Source organism: Eubalaena glacialis, chromosome 2 (genome assembly GCF_028564815.1).
Source record: "Eubalaena glacialis isolate mEubGla1 chromosome 2, mEubGla1.1.hap2.+ XY, whole genome shotgun sequence".
NCBI classification, from domain to species: Eukaryota; Metazoa; Chordata; class Mammalia; order Artiodactyla; family Balaenidae; genus Eubalaena; species Eubalaena glacialis.
In genome coordinates this window covers 73,827,305-73,849,516 of record NC_083717.1, presented here as the reverse complement: position 1 = coordinate 73,849,516, position 22,212 = coordinate 73,827,305, and the positions used below count along the sequence as shown (strand labels likewise).

General features: G+C 35.4%; 1 protein-coding gene and 1 pseudogene across 1 annotated transcript in view; one reads left to right on the top strand and one right to left on the bottom strand.

Annotated features, from left to right (window-relative positions):
* Positions 1-22,212, bottom strand: part of VPS13C (vacuolar protein sorting 13 homolog C) — a 181,271-nt gene that overhangs the window by 68,340 nt on the left and 90,719 nt on the right. The window contains exons 34-45 of the mRNA XM_061180247.1: positions 19,106-19,253; positions 17,944-18,052; positions 13,395-13,531; positions 11,533-11,689; positions 10,483-10,562; positions 9,927-9,986; positions 9,065-9,221; positions 7,148-7,264; positions 5,598-5,701; positions 5,021-5,188; positions 3,499-3,803; positions 2,381-2,528 (exon numbers count right to left, since the gene is read on the bottom strand). Coding sequence (XP_061036230.1) covers positions 2,381-2,528; positions 3,499-3,803; positions 5,021-5,188; positions 5,598-5,701; positions 7,148-7,264; positions 9,065-9,221; positions 9,927-9,986; positions 10,483-10,562; positions 11,533-11,689; positions 13,395-13,531; positions 17,944-18,052; positions 19,106-19,253 — 1,690 coding nt within the window. The remainder of the gene's footprint in view (positions 1-2,380; positions 2,529-3,498; positions 3,804-5,020; positions 5,189-5,597; positions 5,702-7,147; positions 7,265-9,064; positions 9,222-9,926; positions 9,987-10,482; positions 10,563-11,532; positions 11,690-13,394; positions 13,532-17,943; positions 18,053-19,105; positions 19,254-22,212) is intronic.
* Positions 19,712-21,665, top strand: LOC133085140 (protein LZIC-like; annotated as a pseudogene).

The window sequence follows — 22,212 nt, the reverse complement described above, 5'->3', positions numbered from 1 at the left end:
CAGGCTTCAGTAGTTGCGGCTCACAGGCTCTAGAGTGCAGGCTCAGTAGTTGTGGCACACAGGCTTAGCTGCTCCGCGGCATGTGGGATCTTCCCCGACCAGGGCTCGAACCCATGTCCCCTGCGTTGGCAGGCAGATTCTCAACCACTGCGCCACCAGGGAAGCCCCGCAATGCAGCTCTTATTCTCAGTACATATGCATCTGCAGACTTAAATCATTTAACGTATCAAGATGATGCCTCTTTAGAATAACAAATGCATCTACAAAGAATTTTTAAAAACCAAAACACAGACCAGGATATGAGTATCTTGCTAATTTCCAACCTTTATAAAAGGGGATATGTGGCAAAAAGGAAAAAAAAGAAAAAAGCAAGAGCTTTTGAGTCAGGCAGATCTGTATCAATAATACCACTTTCAAGCTGTGCTACTGGCTAAGTTTCTTAGCCTCCTTAACTCAAGTTTCTTTTCTTTTTTTTTTTTAATAAATTTATTTATTTTTTTAATAAATTAATTTTTTTGGCTGCGTTGGGTCTGTGTTGCTGCGGGCGGGCTTCCTCTTCATTGCAGTGTGCGGGCTCCTCAGGGTTTATTGCGGTGGCTTCTCTTGTTGCAGAGCATGGGCTCTAGGCACGCAGGCTTGAGTAGTTGTGGCACGTGGGCTCTAGAGCGCAGGCTCAGTAGTTGCGGCGCACAGGCTTAGCTGCTCCGCGGCATGTGGGATATTCCCGGACCAGGGCTTGAACCCGTGTCCCCTGCATTGGCAGGCGGACTCTTAACCACTGCGCCACCAGGGAAGTCCCTAACTCAAGTTTCTTAATCTTTAAAATAGGAATAATATCATCTACCTCATGGGTGGCTGCAGAACAACATGAAGCTGCTAGAACAAAGATGCTACTGGTTGCTAAGATCCATTAAACCTTTTAATCCTTCCATCTTTTGTACACTTCCCCTACACATATAGTGGTCCAAAAGGCCTTTTTCAAGTACCTAAACACAAATTCACACAGATACATTCACAGCATCTTTTCTTCTGAACATCAGAGTACCCTATGTCCCCCAAATTAGGTCCCTATCACCAAGGAAATTGCCTGATTCCCAGCCTAAATGAAACTGGGGAGATATTTTAGCAAGAGACAATGACCAGGGATTTCTTATTTGCTCCAAACCCCAGTCCTTAGATAACAGATGTCACTTTAACTCCCTAGGACTTCTTTGTATATTCATTCCCACTTGTGACACCAACCAAGATATCACAGCTGCCTGAAGAACAGCTAACTTCACCACCTCCTAACATTTGAAAAGGATCAAATATTAGTTCTGGGAGCTAATCTTAGCAAGGGAGAATTTAAGAGAACAGTCTCATATTCCAGAATAGAAAAGTCTCTATCAATACCCTGAACAGATGTTCTTCTTCATATATCATATCTACTCATACTACAGATAGGGATCTTTCATTCCTACAACAAACTTCAATTTTAACATCTTCCCTAGTAGGACTCTGATCCTTTGACCCTTCTTGTTTAATCTTAGAACTAACTCTGAAATAATCACAGACATCAAAAACCATAAACTACTAAATTTTTATTTGTCTTTCACACATTCTGTTCAGTCACCCCCTCCCTTTCCCTATGCCCTACTGTTTGGCTTCAACAGTTTCACACACAGGCACACAAGAACCATAAGATTCCTACACTTCCATGACCATCTTCGACCAGTATCATCTCTTCCTGTGAGCCTACATATGACCTGCTAACTACAGTATTAAAAATATTGCTGTTTACTCGGTGCTTTGTGACCACCTAGAGGCGGGGGATAGGGAGGGAGGGTGGGAGGGAGACAGAAGAGGGAGGAGATAGGGGGATGTATGTATATGTATAGCTGATTCACTTTGTTATAAAGCAGAAACTAACATACCATTGTAAAGCAATTACACTCCAATAAAGATGTTTAAAAAAAAAGTATTGCTGTTTATATGCTTACCAAATAAACATATTCACCTATTGAAAATGTCTACTTTTCTATAAAAGAGTGCTTCTATACATTAAAAATACTACTAAGGTGCTTTGAATGTGGTATCTAAATACCACTTTACAGTGTCTTATAATTTAACTGCCTTAAAACTTTAATAGAATTTTCTAAAATTACTAATAATATTTTCTGTAGACTCCACAGCTTTTAACCTCAGAGTTCTTGCTTGGTTTTACCAAATATCCAATTAATGTGAAATAAAGAAAAGTGTGGGAAACTAAGATAACTTCATTTTCAGTTAACAAAGCATTCCCTTTAAATGTATTATCACTTCTGATGTCCACTTGAATTACACTGTGATCAATGATAAAAGCCTCTCTAGCAATTTTCACGTATTTTATACATATACTTACCTGCATAGGTTTTAGTTTTCCTTTTATCTCCATCCCTGGAATTTTCACATACCACGATGCTGCTAAATTTCGCTGTATGGATAAAAGCATGTTGACTGGTTTTAAAATTTCAATGTCATGCTGTGGTAAGCCAGCCTGCAAAATTGTTCTGAAAGATAAATAATAATTTATTTTACATTTCTAAAATCTATATTTTAAAATGAAGACTATCATATTGTGTAACAGTTTCCACGGAGCATTTTTCTAAACACTAAAGGCTGCTATCAGAGTTCTTTTAGAACATGTTTCTTTTCACAAATCAATCTGCATCAGAATAATTCAAGTTTATATGCAGAGCTATGTAAAACAAAGCCTATGTAATGCTGATTTCAAAGAGACAAATTTCATGAAGTATGACTATTGCACTATTTACTATCTTTCACAAGGATATTTAATAGCAACTAGTCCAACATCATACAAACAAATGTTACATCCTCCTAAAATTGGAGGACAAAGAAAGTGATACTCTACTTAGCCCTTAGGTTTATGTTATTAGTACTTCTCCAAAGTCAAAGGGAAAAACTCACCAAACCTAGAAGTTAAACAAGCATATTTTAACAGTCATATCTAGCCTGCCTGCCAACAAACATTTGAACCATCAAATAAGTTACTCTTGTCCTTCAGCAGAGCGAACACTTTCCCATTTGGATTTGATAATCCATTAGATATCTTACTGAGAATTCCTAAATGTGACAAGGTTTGGAAATGAGAAATAAATCTTAAATTTTATTACATTTTAAGAAGTTTTTGTCTCTGTACAGAAATGAAAATAGCTATGTGCAGAGCAAATAAATAAACAAAAATAAATCTCAATTAAGTATTATTGAGTAAACTATAATTTTATAATAGGAAATTTTTATAGAGTGAAAAAAACACGTTATAAATTTAGTAAGACAAAATGTAGATTCTATGAGATCCACCATCATAAACCACTAACCGAAAACCAACAGTCAAGGTTTCATAATTAGAAGAAATAAGGAATAAGAACCATAAATCACTAGAGTGTTTTACCCCTGGCAAAGATCTTATGAAAATTCTATCGCTAGTAAGTAATTTGCCATTGGATTATATATTTATACCTGGACAGCTTCAGCTGAGTGAGTTGGATGTTCATTTTATCAATGACTGGGGGAAGAGAATGCTGTTCCACAGAAACTACACTAAATTGGTTTTCAACTTTGATTAAACCCAGATCTGCTATAACAGCATTAGGTGATACTGAAGACTGAGGAATGAGAATAACTGGTGCTTTCAAGTTGATATCCATCAAAAGGCGGAAGCTCTTTTCAGCCAAGTCTTTCATGCTGGAAGCAGCTCTTTCTGCAGCCTGGACTGTAGCGGTGCTCAAAGCTTCTTTGGCAGTTTGAAAATTGTTGAGGAAGTTCTGTTGGAAAACACTGGTATTTAGAGTTCCCCCAAAACAGGATTTATTTTTAAAAGGAAAAACTTTAAAAAAGAAAAACTAAATAAAAGAGGTGATATACAAGAGACGTTATTTATGACTGTGTGCATGGAGTAAAGTCTAGAAAGATACACTCTGTGATAATTAACAAGTGGAAGAAAGAATCCTTTAACTTTCACTTTATGCATTTCAGAATTATGTGTTTTTTGACAAATTTTGGTAACAATACTTTTTAAAGTATCCCTTTTACTCACGAATGTTGTCATCTTAATTCAAATTTAAATAAAAAGATGAAGGAGAACTCTTTACATCTCCCAAAGTTGCTTTAATTCTGTAACTCTAGGTCATAGGAATAAAGTCTATTAGTTTTAGTCTTTAGTTTTAGAAACTAAGGTTTTGCCTGCTTATGTCTAAAGGTTCTTTTCTTAAGTGTACTCTAACATGAGCAAAGGTGCTGAAGTGTTTACAATCTTTCAATCATTAATAAGAGTCAAAAACTCTTTATTTAGAGTGAGATGCCTTTCACCTCAATTTCAACTAAAAACAGAAAGATTTTTCCCAATGGAGAAAAGAATTGGAAGCAATATTCTTCCATTAATAAGAAAAATGGTTTATTTAGTTTATTAAACTAACCCCCCTCCAAATAAATTACTTCCCAGAAAAATAAAACATGATGGTTTAAATAGAAATCCATAACTTAAAAGCTTTGATTAACAGCCCTGCTAAGAGGCATAGGCAAATTAAACTCTTCAGCCCATGACACTTACATGGAAATAAATAATTAAAAGTTTTATGGCCTTGTTGATCATAATTATAATCAAAAGCTGTAAGTTCCAGTATTAGTCCTTCAAATGCCTGATGACCTCCTTAAAAGATTCTTTTTGCTAAATACCTTTTAAGGGTCTCCCATAAAACAATAACACTGAAAAGCCCTAATTAAAACATCAGAAAGTACTTTCAAAATATATAACTACGGAAATGTTAAAGAATGATCATTCATAGGTTCAAAACAATGATAACAAAAATTCATTTAGTTATCCATCATGTAAAGGATTTCCTTAATTGTAATATTCTATTCAGCATTTGGGAGTTTATCACACAGCCCTATTAGTAAAGATTTTGACTACCTAGGTTCAGATGTATAGGCAAAGATACTTAGGTGTCAATGAGAAATAAATATATCTAAAAAATACACTTACCAAAAGAGACATGAAGAATTTATGAACATAAACAATTTGAATACAACCCACTTTGAGAGTAAGTTTGCCATCTACTTTAGACATATCAGCATAGGCCTTTCCTTCTGTGGCGTCTGGATAAAGAGTCATTTGGAACCTAAAGACTTCATCTCCCAAAATAGAGACAGCCTAAAAGTATTAAATTAACTGGTTATTATATCAAAAGAGCTGTATCACTGTACTATAAATAAGTTTCCTTATTACAGAATCCTTGATATATAAAGAAGCATCACTTAAATTCAACCTTCAACAAATTATTAGTTAAAAACATTTAACTTGACAATAACTTTTTCCTATATCTATAAAAAAAGTTTTATCAATGGAGATATCAATCACTTAATTGGTTAGAAATAACTTTTACAAATCACCTAGTCTATATACACTGTGAAAGCAGATGATGACCATATTCACGCTTACTCCCTAACAAAATGCCTGACACATGACAGATAATAAATATACACTGAACAAATGATTAAAGGCAGCTCAAGCCCCCAAAAACAAAAATAAATTTCAATATAGAAACGTATCTTTTAATTACCTTTTTGTGAATGGAAGTCGAATCAACATTCGTAACTATGATATCCTTAAGTCTGGCAAACATGTCGGTCTGCTTTGGCCTCACAGAAATAGAGGCATCCATTCCTGTGGGAAACACAACACTTTTCACCTAATCCAAGTGAACTAATTTAGTGGTTTTTAATTCAATAATATACTACCAAGATAGAGAATAGATAAAAATCACTCACTATCAGACATATTAAAGGTAACAACTTCTTTTTTTTTTTTCTGGCCACGCCAAGTGGCATGTGGGAATGTGGGATCTTAGTTCCCCGACCAGGGATAGAACCCGCGCCCCTTGCACTGGAAGCGCAGAGTCTTAACCACTGGACCACCAGGGAAGTCCCAAAGGTAACAACTTCTATGTATGAGATACCTAAGAAAGATTATAATATCTTTAAGTGCTAGAAGCATCTCATACATAAACTTTGTGGAAATTTTAAAACGAAAGAAATCAAATGTCAAAGAAAATTAATCACAGGTCTCCAAACACAAGTATCCTGTGCATTATTAGTAAGATCAGAATTGGTCATTTATGATGACACCTAACATTTGTTAAACAGTTATTTCACAAACATTATATAATGAAAACTATTACTCTGAAAACTAAACATAAATATAATTTGATGAATAAATACTATTCTTTCTACAGTAAACTGTATCTAAAACACAATCTTTTAAAATTTCTCTCCAAAAAAATGTTTGTCATTCTCATAACTTCTAAAGGCATGATTTCTAAAACCACTCCTCAGAGTGAATGAGTGAATGCCTACAGCTAAGCCCCAAGAATGAACCTAAATCATTACCATGCTATGCATAAATAGATACTCAGTAACATCTGTTGAACGGAACTGATTTTCTAACCCCTTGTTAACTGCTTATTATGTACATACCAGGCACTTTTCTTAATACATGTAAATTTGTAAACTTAATCCTCATAACAATCCCATGAATAATTATTACAACTATCTCCATTTTACAGAAGAGGGAACTCAGGCACGGAAACATTAATTAATTTGCTCAAGGTCAGCCAGTAAGTGTTAGAGCCAAAATCTGAACCTTGGCAGGCTGGCTCCAGAACCCATGGTATAATCTGAACTCATCTTTATATCAGGCTGATGATGAGTAAAGCTTACAAAATTTCTTTTAGAAACTTCTTTTCCTGACGCTATATAAGCACAAAAGACAAGGGAAACAGGATAATGACATTTTCTTTACTCAGTGAGATGTTATGATATTCATTTCTCAGTTTAAAGTTATATTATTCTGAAAATGCAAACAGAACATGAGATTAAGCCTTAGACTTATTCTGAAAAATTTTTTAAACATAAGGACTGTCTCACATCAGTCATGAATCATAACAAATTTACTTCTAACATTTCAAAGCACATCTCTGAAAAGTTTGCAAGACTCTTCAATATAAGTAAACCAAAAGACGACTAATGAGAAATCTACCATGCAACAAGCTCATTCTTCCTGAAGGTCTATGTAAAGAAACAGAAATACCTACACTAAGAAAAAATTACTTACCATGTATTCTAATATCTGCAATATTACACTTCTGATCACAGACAAAGACATTAAATGCATTTAATTCAGCTATGACCTTTAAATCAAACACATCATCTTGAGAAGTGTTGCTGGATACTGAAAAGTAATAGAATTCTAGTGATTAGCAAAGTGCAAAGATGATATAACATAAAATAATCCCCAAATCACTAAAATAAAAGTACATTATCAACTATGAAGAACCAAAAAGGTCTCCATTAAGATTACATACAATTAATATTATTTTAAAATCAATTTTCAAATGCCAATCAGACAGAAAGTAGCATATTTCCATCCAAATTAAAAATAAAGGCAACGTTTACTAGCACCTTGTAAGTATAATTTTGCTAGATGGAAACCTTACTATAATTTTTCTTGTGGGTAAAAAGGAAACCCCCTATATTAGAATTCTAAGATTCCATTAGAGCTAAATTTTGATTTGGAACTCCTTTTCATATCATATATTAGATCAAAGAAAAATATTTCATGAAAAATTGAAATAGTGATGACTTAGTAAATATGTATTATTAACTATGACACATACATTTTATTAACTATAGAGACAACTTCCCTAGATTACATTATGTTTCTCCATGAAGAATCCTAAAAAAATTTCTATAAGAAATGAACATAAACGGCTAAAGTTAAGAAAAAAACAAAAAATTATTTTATAATGTGTATTTGTGTCTGTGCACATGTGTATAAAAATCACAATCAAATGGATTCCCTTAATCTATTTTAGTCTAGGTCCTGATTGATAAATTTAAGATATAATTTCCTAGAGATTTGTCTTGACTGAAGGAAACACTTTTTCCTATAAAACTGTAAAAGTATGGGGACATCAGTCCTTAATCACCGAGATGATAAAAGGGATTTTTCTTTTCCTTTAAGATTTAAAGTAGCAAAATCAAACCATAAAAAACAGCTATTTGGCATAACTAGAAGATTGTTTCTTTGGATTACTATTTTTTGTAGTTTATTGTGAGCTTAAACATTGCTTTTTCATTTATTCAACTGTGTGTGTGTGCGTGTGTATGTATGTATATGTTATGTAAGTATTTCCATGGATATTAATGTAACAAGTACATTAAAGACAAAGAAGGTAAAACTCTTTTACTCTAGTTTAATGCAAAAATACTGCTCTGCTCCCTGGTTAAAAAAAAAATCTCATCCTTGTATCAGATCTAATATTACTAACAGTTTTCACTTTAAAGATGCCAGTAATATAGATATAATACAACTAGGTAATGGTCTGAAAATTAAATTACCAGATGTTAGATACTCACATCATATGACATGAAAGAAAAATAATTAAAATGATATTTGGCTTAAAAAGAGGCACATGTTCACTCACGCTACACCACATCTAATATTTCACGGCACAAATTGTGGCATGTGCCCATATCTCTATGTGACTTAAATACACTTTTGGTTAGAAACCAAAGTGAGTCTGTCTCTTCCATGAGATTGTTCCTTTTGTGTTTTGCAAAGCTGAAAACTGTTGAGCACCAGGTAGTTTTAACTGACTGACTGAAATGGGCCTTTGTTACTACGCATGATTGTGTTCATATTTTAATTACTTCCTTCCTCACTTTCACTGGAGTGAAGGTTACAGAGACATCAATGCAAAGTATACACAACTTTATTTTACATAAAAGCTAGGCAGTGAAATCAAATATAAATACGTGGTAAATATTAAACACTTATTTAAAATCTCTCACTAAATTACCCTATTATACCATAGGGATAAAAACTGCTTTCTTTTGAAACCAACCTAATCTGTCAAAGCAGCTAAAACATAAAGGTGATAAACAGTTATCTTAGCTTGAAAATACATGTTATTATATGATTATTAAAGTTCAGATAGAAAGTATTAAACCATGACTCAAAAGTTAATACCAGTTTTCGCAATGATACTCCTGGACTCCCCCGTAAGTGGCTTCAGCTCCGATTCCTTCTTAGAAGGTTCAGAGGATGGAAAAGCAGATGATAAAAAATCCATGAAGGACAGTAAAGCTTCCAAATGAAGAACTAAGTTTAAGGATGAAAATGAAACCTAAGATAATGAACAATTAGAGAGGCAGATTTCAGATACGGAAACATTTTTATGTCAAACCTCAACGTATACAAGTAGCACAAGAAGAGTTCAACTAAGGACTTTTTTTTTGAGAAAGAACTCACTATTACTTTGTTAACCTTTACCAGACAATAAACCAACACTGCCCACTCCCACACCCAAACGATAATTCTAACCTCAACGGAACTTGATAGGCTTTAAGTAACGATACAGGAAGTATTATCAGCCTTAGGTTGGTTGGTCCCCTTACAGATGGTCCCAAGACAGACCATACACACTCAAATGGATGGTGACCGATGTCTGTACCGAGCCATACTTTTAGCCTTACCCTTAATTTTTTTCTAATCCTAAAGCCAATTAATTCAAATGTTTAATGCTTCCATCAACACTACGCCAAATAACCATAGTGAACAAAATTTCCTTAAAAAATATTTTATTTGTGTACAACAAGGAATCATTAATTTATATCTGGGAAACAAGGAGTCTTTTAGGAAATCAAGTCAACTTTTGTAATAACTTTATTTCAACTTTCCACCCATTTCTTTTATCTACAAAATTAAACCTATTATAATCACCACCCTTATTCTAATTTTAGAGCTCACAATCTCACAACTGAAGATGGCTTTGAAGCTAGATTTAATCATTACTATAATCTAACCTTATAGGGAATTCGAAAAGATTTACCTGAAGTCTTTGTTTGGTATTGTCATGGATGGTTTTAAATTCTGGTCCATCACTGTCTGCCTACAAATAATGGAGGATAAAGCCACTGGGTTGCAAACATTAAAAATTCACACACTGAAAAAATATATATATATATTCTTTACTTTTCAAAGTATGTATGAAAACACTATAAACATATTTCTTAAAGGCAAAGAAGAACATGCCAAAAACATGACCACATAAGCATTTCTTATATTCTACAGAAGCAAAAACCCAAACTCCTTATCCTACTTGGGAGGAAATGCTAAAGGTAGGGGAAACTGTCAGTGTATCTAGATAATAACAGATTTTGCTTCAAATTACAATGGAACTTTGTATACATCTACTTATTCAAAAACATAGGATTAACTCAGAAGTTTATTGAAATTATCCAGGATTGTCACATGCTTGCATAAATCACTATAATCAACCAGTTTTAGGATGAAAAACTTTACGGGAGAAAACCAAGACATTATATACAGGGGAATGACATAATTTCATACATGCAAATATTAAAGAATCCTAGAAATGAAATTACCTTTTTCAATAACATTTTCAGAAGGGGTTCATCTGTTACATTAGAAGAGTTAATAATGTGAAGAGGTTCTCCTTTAGAGTCTAAAAGAGAAAAAAAAGAGGGTAGATTCATTATTAAGTCGTTTAGACATTTCAAATGTATTTAAAAACAGACCAGCCAATTACACAAATATACATTTGTCAAAACTCAGAGCTGTACGCTAAAAAGGGTGAATTTTACTGTATATAAATCGTATCTCAATAAAGCTGGCTCTGAAAAAAAAAAAATTAAAGAAACTCCAAAAAAACAAAAAAACCAGCACTGGCCAATTATAAATGCTGTAACATTTGGTACTACTGGTATTACTTATTTGAACAAATCATAATATATTAAAGAACAAAGCTATAAAATACTTAAACTAGCAATTATTCTCAATACAAGTTTGCTTTACTTAAAGTTACCCCATAGAGTTCCTATAAACTTTAAACACCCACACCAACTTTAAAAGTTGTCTTGGTGCAATTTAGAAAGTGAATTTGAAAGGTTGAAGAGACTACAAGGTGATGTTAAATTTTTCCTCTATATATTTCTGGGTTGTTTAATTTTTATTTTTTACAAGTATATATTAATGTCATTAAACACAGATAAAAAACACTTATGTAATTTTAAAATAAATAAAAAACCAAAGAAAAAATGTTACTTCCTAGTAAATTAACTCACCTTTCAAAAAGGGTCCCTGGGCTCTATACCTGGGTACTGTTCTCAGAGCACAGTTATAATGTAATGTTGCCTTCCATAAGTACTGGAGTGTTATGTACTGAAGACATATGCCTCATTTTTCTTTTAGATATATTCTACTTTGTGCTAAATATTTAGATATAGACTTACTTTATGATAAATAACTACACAGATAATGAATTTTAACTATCAAATTACTTCGTATTAATGTAATAAATTTAAACTAACTAAATAATTATGGTGACACTAATAAATATGCTTCATGTTGATAAAAAGGTAATGACCATCTGCCTATTACATGCACAATTTACAGAGACTATACTTCACACTTACCAGTGAACTCAAAGCATTGCATACTAATTTTTTTTAGATAAGCTTCAGCAGTCAGGTCGTAGGCTTTAACTCTAGCTTCCAGTCCAAGCTGCAGGACATTTAGTTCATGTAAAAGCCTTCCTTTCTTTTCTGCTTTTTCCATCAAAGTAATCACGACCTAGCAAAAGGTAACATTATTACCACAAACTATTTCACTAATATACATTGAAGATAAGTTAACAATTTAATAACCATCCAGAATGATATTATCAAAATATTCACACAGCATAAAGATGTTCACTTCTATTTGTGCCTGGAAATTACCTAGGGTTATTTACTTTGGAAGGGCCACTTACTTGTTCAGACTTTTAAAGCACTGTCACTATATTCTAATGGATTTCAAGATAGTTATGAAAAAAAAAAGTTGTTCTGCCTAATTCCCGGAAGTCCTAGTCTGATGGATGGTGTCAGACTAGATCTGAAAGTCTGAGATAAACAGTCAATTTTTAAACTACTCCTAAGGCAAGGTTTCTCAACCTTGGCACCACTGACATCTGGGGCTGGATAATTCTTTCCAGTGGGGAGCAGTCCCATGCGCTGTAGGCTGTTCAGTGGCATCACTGGCCTCTACCCACTGGCTGCCAGTAGCCCACTCTCTCTCTGGATAGTGACAACCAAAAATGTCTTCAGACAATGCCAATTATCAGCTTGAGGGGAGGCTGCAAATTGCTTCCCCCCACCCTAATCACTGTCCTAAGGGAAGGGAACTGTAATTATATGTATTACAAATGATACTAAAAAGGACTTATAGGTTTTCTATGTACATACGTTAATGAAACCCATTTGCAAATAGAATTATTCATTTATCAATGTTTCAATTATCAAAGCCTAAAAATCTTCAATAACTGTAACATTAACCAGAAAAACAGCAGACGTTTAGCATGAAGGAAGTTAGTTTCAAAACATATATTTCAGATCAAAAAAGTAGCACTCATTTATTTAAAAGTTTATTATTTTTGACTCAAAGATAGAACATAACCTCTACACAGCTATTTAACGATGAAGGGATTTTGGAGAAAGTTTTTCTAAGTCCCTGTATCCGCGATGCTTTCCCACATACACACGTGTATGCCTGTCCCTCTTTCTACCCTGTCCCAGCCCCTTTCTTAAACTCCTTTTCTCAGACTGTATCTTCTTCTTTAAAAATTCAACTAAATCTCACTTCCTCCAGGTAATCTTCCCTGACTCTTTCAGACTGCTTAGATGCCCTCTTCCTACCATCACTGCCACAAGCTCCCTGGGCACATTTTTAATGGGAGTACTTAACAAAAATTTTAATTGTTTTCTTGTTTGAGTTCAGAGTTTATGTCTTTTACTTCTGTATCCTTAGCACTTAGTACATGCAATGAATATCTGTTATGTGTGTGAACACAGATGAGGAAAATTCATTTAACCCTTCCTTAAGAATCTGCAGATGGAAAGCAGGTAATGGTAATATAACATTTTTTAAATGTAGGCATATTGTGTTTTATTCTATTAATGGTTTCTAAAATTTGCAAAGAATTTCTCTGTCATTTTTCCCTTTCCTGCCTTCGCTATATAAAATCCAAAGCAGGCCACATTCCAACTGTCCTAAAATCATTTGAAAAGCCAGTTACAGGGCATATTACCATTTTCTCTGTAAATATCATATCCCCCAAATATAACTCATCTTCAGCAAACTCTCAAATTTTTAAACATTATTTCTACATACAAATTACAAATAGCCTTTGTAAGCTTTTTCTATCCATATCAATAATCTGCAAGTTTACTTTATTAGAGGTAATTCCAAATACCCATTATTTATCCACCTCATTTTATAAAAACAGAAGAAAATTACACACCTCTTTGATTTCAAATTTCAGCAGCACATTAACGATGTCTACAGATCTAATTTCTTCCACTCCAGCTGTTAAACTATCTTGTGAAACATGCATATCTTGTTTTAATGTAGAGATTTCAAGCGGCTCTTTAGTTTCACCTAAAGATGTTTAAAAGAAATTCATTCACTTCTATTCACACATTTCTTACATGAATACTCAACAAGGACTTATACAAGTACTCTGGACTTGGTACAGGCATTGAAAATCCACAGATCAGTCATACACAGCTCTAGCCCTTAGAAAGCTCATGGCTTACTAGAAGAAACATACATACTTAAAATACAAACAAAATAAGAAGGCTCCACCTAGTCACATTAAATGGACAAATGTTAATAGTCTCTAGATAAAGTACGTAGAAAGCACAGAACTAAGCATGACATTGTCATGAGAAGGTCAAGAAAGTCTTAATAGGAGAGTTATAATTCAAGTAGAACTGAAGGAGCTCCTCACACAGAGAAGAATAAAATAAGAGGTAGTGGAGAACCACAGAGAGATAACACATCAGGATAGGTTTTGCAAACAGAATGGAGTTTGATATGGTTACATCATAAGGAGGATAATAAGAGCTAAGGCTTGATATGAAAGAAGGGGGGGGGAGTTAAAGCCTCTTACGCCATACCAAGAAGCAAAAGTAAAACCATATGAATATGACCGGGTTGTCCTGAAATTCACGCATCCTGAAATGCAGTAAAATTGCTTTCTAAACTGTAATACACAACACTAATAATAGCTATCACTTGCAAAGTACTTAACCTCTGTGTTGAATGTTGTGCTAACAGACACACGGACTACCTCATTTAACTCTTATAACAACACTTTAAGGTAAAACCTTTACATTGTCCTTATTTCACACATGAGCAAACTGAGGTCCAGACAGATTCAATACTTTGTCTAGTGTTTTCCATATGGAAAACCACTGCTGTTAATTATTACCTTTGAGAAAGCAATGCACAGGGCAAGGTTTCTTAACTATCACCTTATTTCAGCACTGTTCCAAACATAATGTGATTGAGGGAAAATAATTCTAGCCAATATTTTGCTTCTACAAAACAATTCCTGGAACAGGCAAAGATTTCTTAAATAGGAAATGAAAAGCACTGATCATTTTTAAAAATTGTGTATTATAATTCATTAAAATTAACTAATTCTATTAAAAGAAAACCTATTAAGAGAGTGAAAAGGTAAAGCACAGATAGGGAGAAGATATTTCTACACATATACTAACATGTATACATATAACACATATAACCAGCAAAGGGCTCCTAACCAGAATGAATAAACAACTCCTATACACCAGTTAGAAAAAAGACCATACCTCAATAAAAATAATGGTCAACAGACTTGAATAATCATGTCACAAAAGAGGATATCCAAATGGCATATGAAAAGGTTTTCAATTTCATTAGTTACCAGGGAACAAATAAAAACCAGAGAGATACTACTATATAACCACCAGGATGGCTAAATTTTACAAGATTGAGGATAGCAAGTACTGGTGAGAACGTGAAACAACTGGAACTCTCATACATTGCTAGTAGGAAAGTAAATTGGTTCAACCACTCGGAACACTGTTCAGTAGAGCCTGGCGTAAGTTACTGAAGCGAAACGTAAGCTAACATATGACCCGGTAATTCTACTCCCAGCTATATGTCCAAAAGAAAACAGTATATAAGTGTGCCAAAAGACTGTACAATGACATTCATAGCAATTTCACTCATGATAGTCAAATACTGGAAACAGGAATAAAAAGAACAAACTAGCGCTACAGACATCAACACGGATGAATCCCACAAAATGTTGAATGAAAGGAGCCAAGGGATCCGCGCGTGGCAGCGCCGCGGCCGCGCAGCTCTCTGCCGAGCCCCAGAAAGGCCGCGCCGGCCCCGCCGCGCTCACGGTCGCGCGGCTCCCCTCGCCGCGAGGCGGGAGAGGGCTCGGGGCGGCGCAGGTGCCTGCCGCCCTCCAAGGGGGCCGTGGGGGCGGGGCGCGGGGGCTCTGCCCCCGGCCCGTGCCCCTGCCCCCCCGCCCGAAGCAGCGCGCGGCCCTCGAGCCCCCGACCCTCCGACCCCGAGCTCGCGACAGGAAGCTCCGAAATCTCCGGCAAGGCTCCAAGGAGGCACGAGCTCAGGCCCCCTCTCACGGAGGTACAAATGATGCAAAATGGACACCTGGCCCCAGAGACAGATGAAGATGATCTTTAGTCTGGCTATAATGACTACAATCCAACCTATGATGCCGAGCAACTGGAGAATGACACAGCTTTTCAGCAAGCTGTGAGAACTAGTCATGGCAGAAGACCTCCCGTAACTGCTAAAATACCAAGCACAGCGGTTGCTAGACCTGTAGCTACTGGGTATGGGTCCAAGACATCCCTGGCATCGTCAGTGGGAAGACCAATGGCAGGGGCTTTTCAGGATGGAGTTACTAGACCCATGACAGCAGTGAGGGCAGCTGGTTTTACCAAAGCAGCTTTGAGAGGCTCTGCGTTCGACCCCGTCGGTCAGGCGTGGGGCCCTGCACGGCCCCTGGAGGCCAGGAACGAAGACAGCCGAGAAGAAAAGATGAGACAATTAGAGAAGAAAGTAAATGAGTCGGTAGAAGAAAGCTGTATTGCTAACAGTCGTGGAGACTTAAAATTGGCCTTAGAAAAGGCAAAAGATGCAGGAAGAAAAGAGAGAGTCCTGGTGAGACAAGGAGAACAAGTTACAAGTCCAGAAAACATCAATTTGGATTTAACTTAATCAGTTCTTTTCAACTTGGCCAGTCAATATTCAGCTAATGAAATGTATGCTGAAGCACCAAACACCTATCAAGTTATAGTGAAAAATAAGATGTTAAAGTTTGGATTAAATATACAAACTTTAATTTTGCACAATGTCAAAACTTTAAGTGTATTCTGTTCTCTGAGTATGGATTTAGATTTTGTTTTGCTTTTTTAATGGAATAAAAACATGTGAAAATTAAAAAAAAAAAAAAAAAAAAGAAAGAAGCCAAAAATGAAAGTAAATTCTCTATGTTTCCATTTATATGAAATTCAAAAAGAGGCAAAACTAATGTATGATATTACAAATCAGAATGGTACTTAATTCTGGGTGGATTCAGGGGCAGGGTGGGTGTTTGGTATTGATTGGTAAAGGCATAGGGAGAGCTCTAGGGTGCAGTGCTGGAAATGTTCTATATCTTAATCATGGTGATTACACTGGTGTAGCCATATATAAAAATACACTGAATTGCACACTTTACTATATGTATTAACATACTGTAAAAAAGGTTTTCCCCCCTAGTATTTTGGGGTTTTTCTGAGACACGATTGACATGTAATATTACATTAGTTTCAGGTAAAAAAAGTTTTTTAAAATTGAAAAAATACAGTGAGATACCATTTTTCACTCAGCAGCAAACTGGCAAAAATTTTTAAATCGGATAATACACTGTGTTAGAAAAAGCACAGAAAAACCACCTGATGGGAGTACAAAATGAGTATAAGTTCTATGGGGGTCAACTGGCAAATCTGTCAAAATGTTAACAAAATTAATTTTATTAAATGTATTGATTGAATTCAATTATTATTTTAATTTAATAAAAACGAAATACCTTTTAACCCAGCAGTCCTGGTATTTCCCCTACAGATAAACATGCACTTGTAAAAGTGTATGTACAAGGATATTTAATGCAACATAGTAAGAGTGAAAGACTGAAAACCACCTGAAATGTCCATCAATAGGGACTTGCTAACTAAATTATGATACTTCAACAGAATTTAATACCAAGAAGCCATTAGAAAGAATGAGTCGGATCTATACATAGCATATATATAGATATGGAATGAACACCAAGATACACTGTGTATGTGTATATGTGTACATATAAATCAGCTTAAAAAATAAGTCTGGTAGTTACTTTGCCTTTAAGGGCCACTGTATCTAATAATTTAAATACTATTTGCATTTTTATTGCTATACAATTTTTTCAGTATCTTTGTTCAGTGGTATTTTATCAACCACTTCACTTTGTACAGTTAAAAATCAGATCAAGGGACTTCCCTGGTGGTCCAGTGGTTAGGAGTCCGCACTTCCACTGCAGGGGGCATGGGTTCGATCCCTCGTCAAGGAACTAAGATCCTGCATGCCACACAGTACGGCCAAAAAAATTTTTTTTTAATTTTTAAAAAAATTAAAAAATAAAAGTCAGATCAAGTATGCTACAGAGCCTAGTGCCAACTTAAAATGTTTTTTTCTCTATACATGCAAGTTCAAAAATTTTTCCAGGAATTCACCATTGATCTGAAACCCTTCTTTATGGCCTCCTCCTAACTCATGCAACTTAGAAATAACTGACTTTACTCAACTTAAAAGCAAACTATGGTTTTATTCAATAGCATCTTATTTGTTTTCTTGGTAATACAAATCGCAATTTGTAAATATATGTTTGTTTACTTCATTTTTATTGTTTGTCTCCCCTACAAAATTGTAAAAAACATTTATTACACCACCTACTGTCAACCTCTTACCTGTCTCTTGCACTCTTGGTTTCACTTTATTCAAGTCTTCAGTAGCCTCACCGAGATTTTCTGCTAGTATTCTAAATAAAAGATTAAGATCTTCTTGATTTAGATTAACCTGTGAAATATGATGTTCCAAGAAAAGATAAAGATATTTCATTCTAAAATGAAACAATTTTAATATGGAAAACAAATCCTTAGTAACAAAACACTAAGGACAGGATACTCTAAACATTGACTAAAAAATTATATAATCACTGTACACTCAAGTATTTCACTACTTATTTCATGTTAAAAATTTCATTTTCAAATACAAGACAGTGTTTGGAGAAAAACAATGTGATTTACAAGTCAATTTTAGTTTCATCTACTTAACCAATATGATCCTTAGTGAAAGTTAATAATTATTAAAGAAATCAGATCACTTTTTTTAATAAGTGACTTTCAGAACACACATAAATTCCACTTTTTAAACAATAACAATTTCAATGTAATAAAAGGCCACCTTCAATATGAAAAATAGGCATTTCACTCAATGCTATAATTATCTGAGGGGTACTCAGATATCCCTAAAATAAAAGGGTGTGTATATAATATATAGAATGAGCTATAATTATAATACACTAATAAATAATTTACAAACAGATCTCTGCTAACGTGTACACATAACAAATTTAAAAGCTAAGTAACATTTGACTGAAGATTAAATTCTACTAAAATTAATAAAGATCCTGTTGGACAATATCACACTGAAATTTTCCTTACAACAATCAGTAAAAATTCCACACTTCATTTAGATTTAAAATGAGAAAGTCTTCAGAGTCTGAACTTTCAATAAGAAAGCTTTTTCTGGGACTTCCCTGGTGGCGCAGTGGTTAAGAGTCCGCCTGCCAATGCAGGGGACACAGGTTCGATCCCTGGTCCGGGAAGATCCCACATGCCGCGGAGCAACTAAGCCCGTGCGCCACAACTACTGAGCCTGCGCTCTAGAGCCTGTGATCCACAACTACTGAAGTCCACGTGCCTAGAGCCCGTGCTCCACAACAAGAGAAGCCCACGCGCTGCAACTAGAGAAAGCCCACGCGCAGCAATGAAGACCCAATGCAGCCAAAAATAAATACATTTAAAAATAATTTTTAAAAAAAATTGTTTTTTTCACTCATATACTCACATTCATTGACTCAAGATGACCTTTAATTTCCACAACAGGCACCTTGTGGTACCAAGATGCAGCTAGATTCCGATTTACAGAAAACTCCAAATTAATTGGATGCAACAGCTGAATATCAGGATGGGAGAAGCCTGGCTGGATCACTGTCCTAATGAAAAATATAATTGATATATATGCATAAACATAGGGGTAAATGCAACATATCATTAAAAAAAACACGAAGTCCAAAGTTGCTGCTCTAAACATTGATTTGAAACAGCACTGTTTTAGTGTTTTCTAAATTTGGCCTATAATTAATTTAATCTACAATATACTAGCATGGACAGATTTAAACACAGCTGTCCCTTGAACAACACCGGGGACTAGGGTGACTACCCCTCCATGCAATCATGTAACTTATAGTTTGCCCTTCATATTTCGGTTCCTCTGTATATGCGGTTCCTCCACAACCACAGTTCTAAACAACCACAGGTTGTATAATACTGTGTTATTTACCACTAGAAAAAAAAAATCTGCGCATAAGCAGAACCATGAAGTTCAAACCCGTGCTGTTCAAGGGTCAACTGTATATGATATACAATTAGCCTTTAAGAAAACTTTTTTCGCTCTTGTACGCGTCCGCCGAGCGGGGCCCCTCAGCCAGCTCCACCCCCAGGTGGTTTGAACTTTGAGCCTCTTACAGTCCTGATGAACAGTTTCGCTTTCCTCAAGTTTAAGACACTTGGAACTTCAAGAATTGGAGGTTTATGCAATTTGAGACCGGTCAGCACTGAGCAGAGTTCAGAGGACTAAGAGACAGAGAGTAAAATGGCTTCCAGAGGAAAGACAGAGACAAGCAAATTAAAGCAGAACTTAGAAGAACAGTTGGATAGACTAATGCAGCAATTACAGGACCTGGAGGAATGCAGAGAGGAACTTGATACAGATGAATATGAAGAAACCAAAAAAGAAACTCTGGAGCAACTAAGTGAATTTAATGATTCACTGAAGAAAATTATGTCTGGAAATATGACTTTGGTTGATGAACTAAGTGGAATGCAACTGGCTATCCAGGCAGCTATCAGCCAGGCCTTTAAAACCCCAGAGGTCATCAGATTGTTTGCAAAGAAACAACCAGGTCAGCTTCGGACAAGGTTAGCAGAGGGATCGAACCCGCGTCCCCTGCATTGGAAGGCAGATTCTTTACTACTGGACCACCAGATGGATAGAGATCTCATGGTAGGAAAGCTGGAAAGAGACCTGTATACTCAGCAGAAAGTGGAGATACTAACAGCTCTCAGGAAACTTGGAGAGAAGCTGACTGCAGATGACGAGGCCTTCTTGTCAGCAAACGCAGGTGCTATACTCAGCCAGTTTGAGAAAGTCTCTACAGACCTTGGCTCTGGCGACAAAGTTCTTGCTTTGGCAAGTTTTGAGGTTGAAAAAACAAAAAAATGACATGGTGTGAAAACTTGGGACATTGATCGCATTCTTGTTGTGAATGGCATTTTTCTTCCGGCGATTTTGAGTCATGGCAAAGAAGTCAAGAGATTCATGAAATGTATTAATAACCTAAGAAAATGTGACAGAAAAACGTACTTAAGGCTTTTGTTTATGCCCTTCATCATTGTGCTTTGTGTAGGGATACCCACTTCCGTGATCCTGGACTTGTTGGGATGGAGGGGCTCACTGGACCTTATTCATTATGGTTTATCCGTTTAAGAGAAAACAAAATAGTGTCTCTGCCTGTCTTTATTGAGCCTCCTTGTTTTTAAGTGCTGGTAGTAAATGAAAAGATGTGAACTGACGATTCTTTTCTGCTTATAATTTATCCCCACTTGTTGGAGTAAATAACGTAGCAACATCAACAGACCTCATATGTGTTCACAGAACTTTAGAGTTCTAAGTGATCTTAGAATCATTTTCATTTTACAAACAAGGAAAGTAAGGCTCAGAAAGAGCAAGTGACTTTCTTAAAGTCACATTAGAGACAGAGCTGGGGATAAGACTTAGGTGTCCTGTCAGTTTAGTGTCCATTGAGTTTTATTTCTTTATTTTGTGCTGCTTTTAAAAAATAATTCACACATATCGGTGCAAGTCCGTGTTTATGAAAATCCAATGTCCCAAAAAAAGTTGTCACTGAGGGACCATTCCCCAGCCCGTAAGCTCTCAGTATGAATGGTGCCCATTGTATCTCTGAGTTTTGAGCTTGGAACAATGGGAGCCCTGTTGAGAGTCTCCTGAAGTAACTTAACCTCCTGCGTTGTTTCACCAGGGAAGCAATTGGAAGTGGCAGCTCGAGGCCCTCCCTGTGTGTGACCTCTTTGCTGAAACCCAGAGGGTGGTGACTGTAAACTACTATTTACTCTTCAGTTTTGGGAGAAACACAAAATAAGTTATGAGAAGAAGCCGGTTTCTCTCCTGAGTGTTTACATCTCTCTGCATGCTCAGATATATAGATTTTTCCCATATGCATGTACGTCAGCTTATTTCCTAGGCTCTGGCCACTTTATATTCTTTCACATTTTTCTCAATATTCTTTTTCTTTAGACTTTATACAAATTAAAAACATTTTTAAAGCTTCCTGTGTACTGTAAACTCTACTAGGTGCTCTGCCAACTGGACAAATTAGGGGACCTCAGCTACATTAATGCCTTATTTGAAACTTTTAATGGGTAATTTTTTATATATTGGTTTATGATGGTCACAAACTCATTAAATTGTGACAAACTAAGAAAAAAAAAAAAAAGAAAACTTTTTTCTTTAAACAGAAGATAGATGACAAACTGAGTAAATTTTTAAAAGAAACTGATATTTTTGAAGCTATGGGGGAAATCATCAATACAGTTGTTAAAGGACTGATATGTGTGCTGGTACAGAGATTAGAGAAAAAAATGGCAAGATGAAAAGTAAGCTATTTCTAAGTTTATAAAGTTCTTCAACCAGGATTCTTTTCTGGACTTGTCTTATAATCATTCCTTTTGTATTCAAGATAATTAAATCTCCTTGGATGGGGTAGAAAATGATTTTAAAATGAACATACACACTTTCAAATGTCCTCTGGTGTGAGCCCTAGAGATACATCATTACTTACACAGCATTCCTGCCAAAAATGTATAAGCTCAATT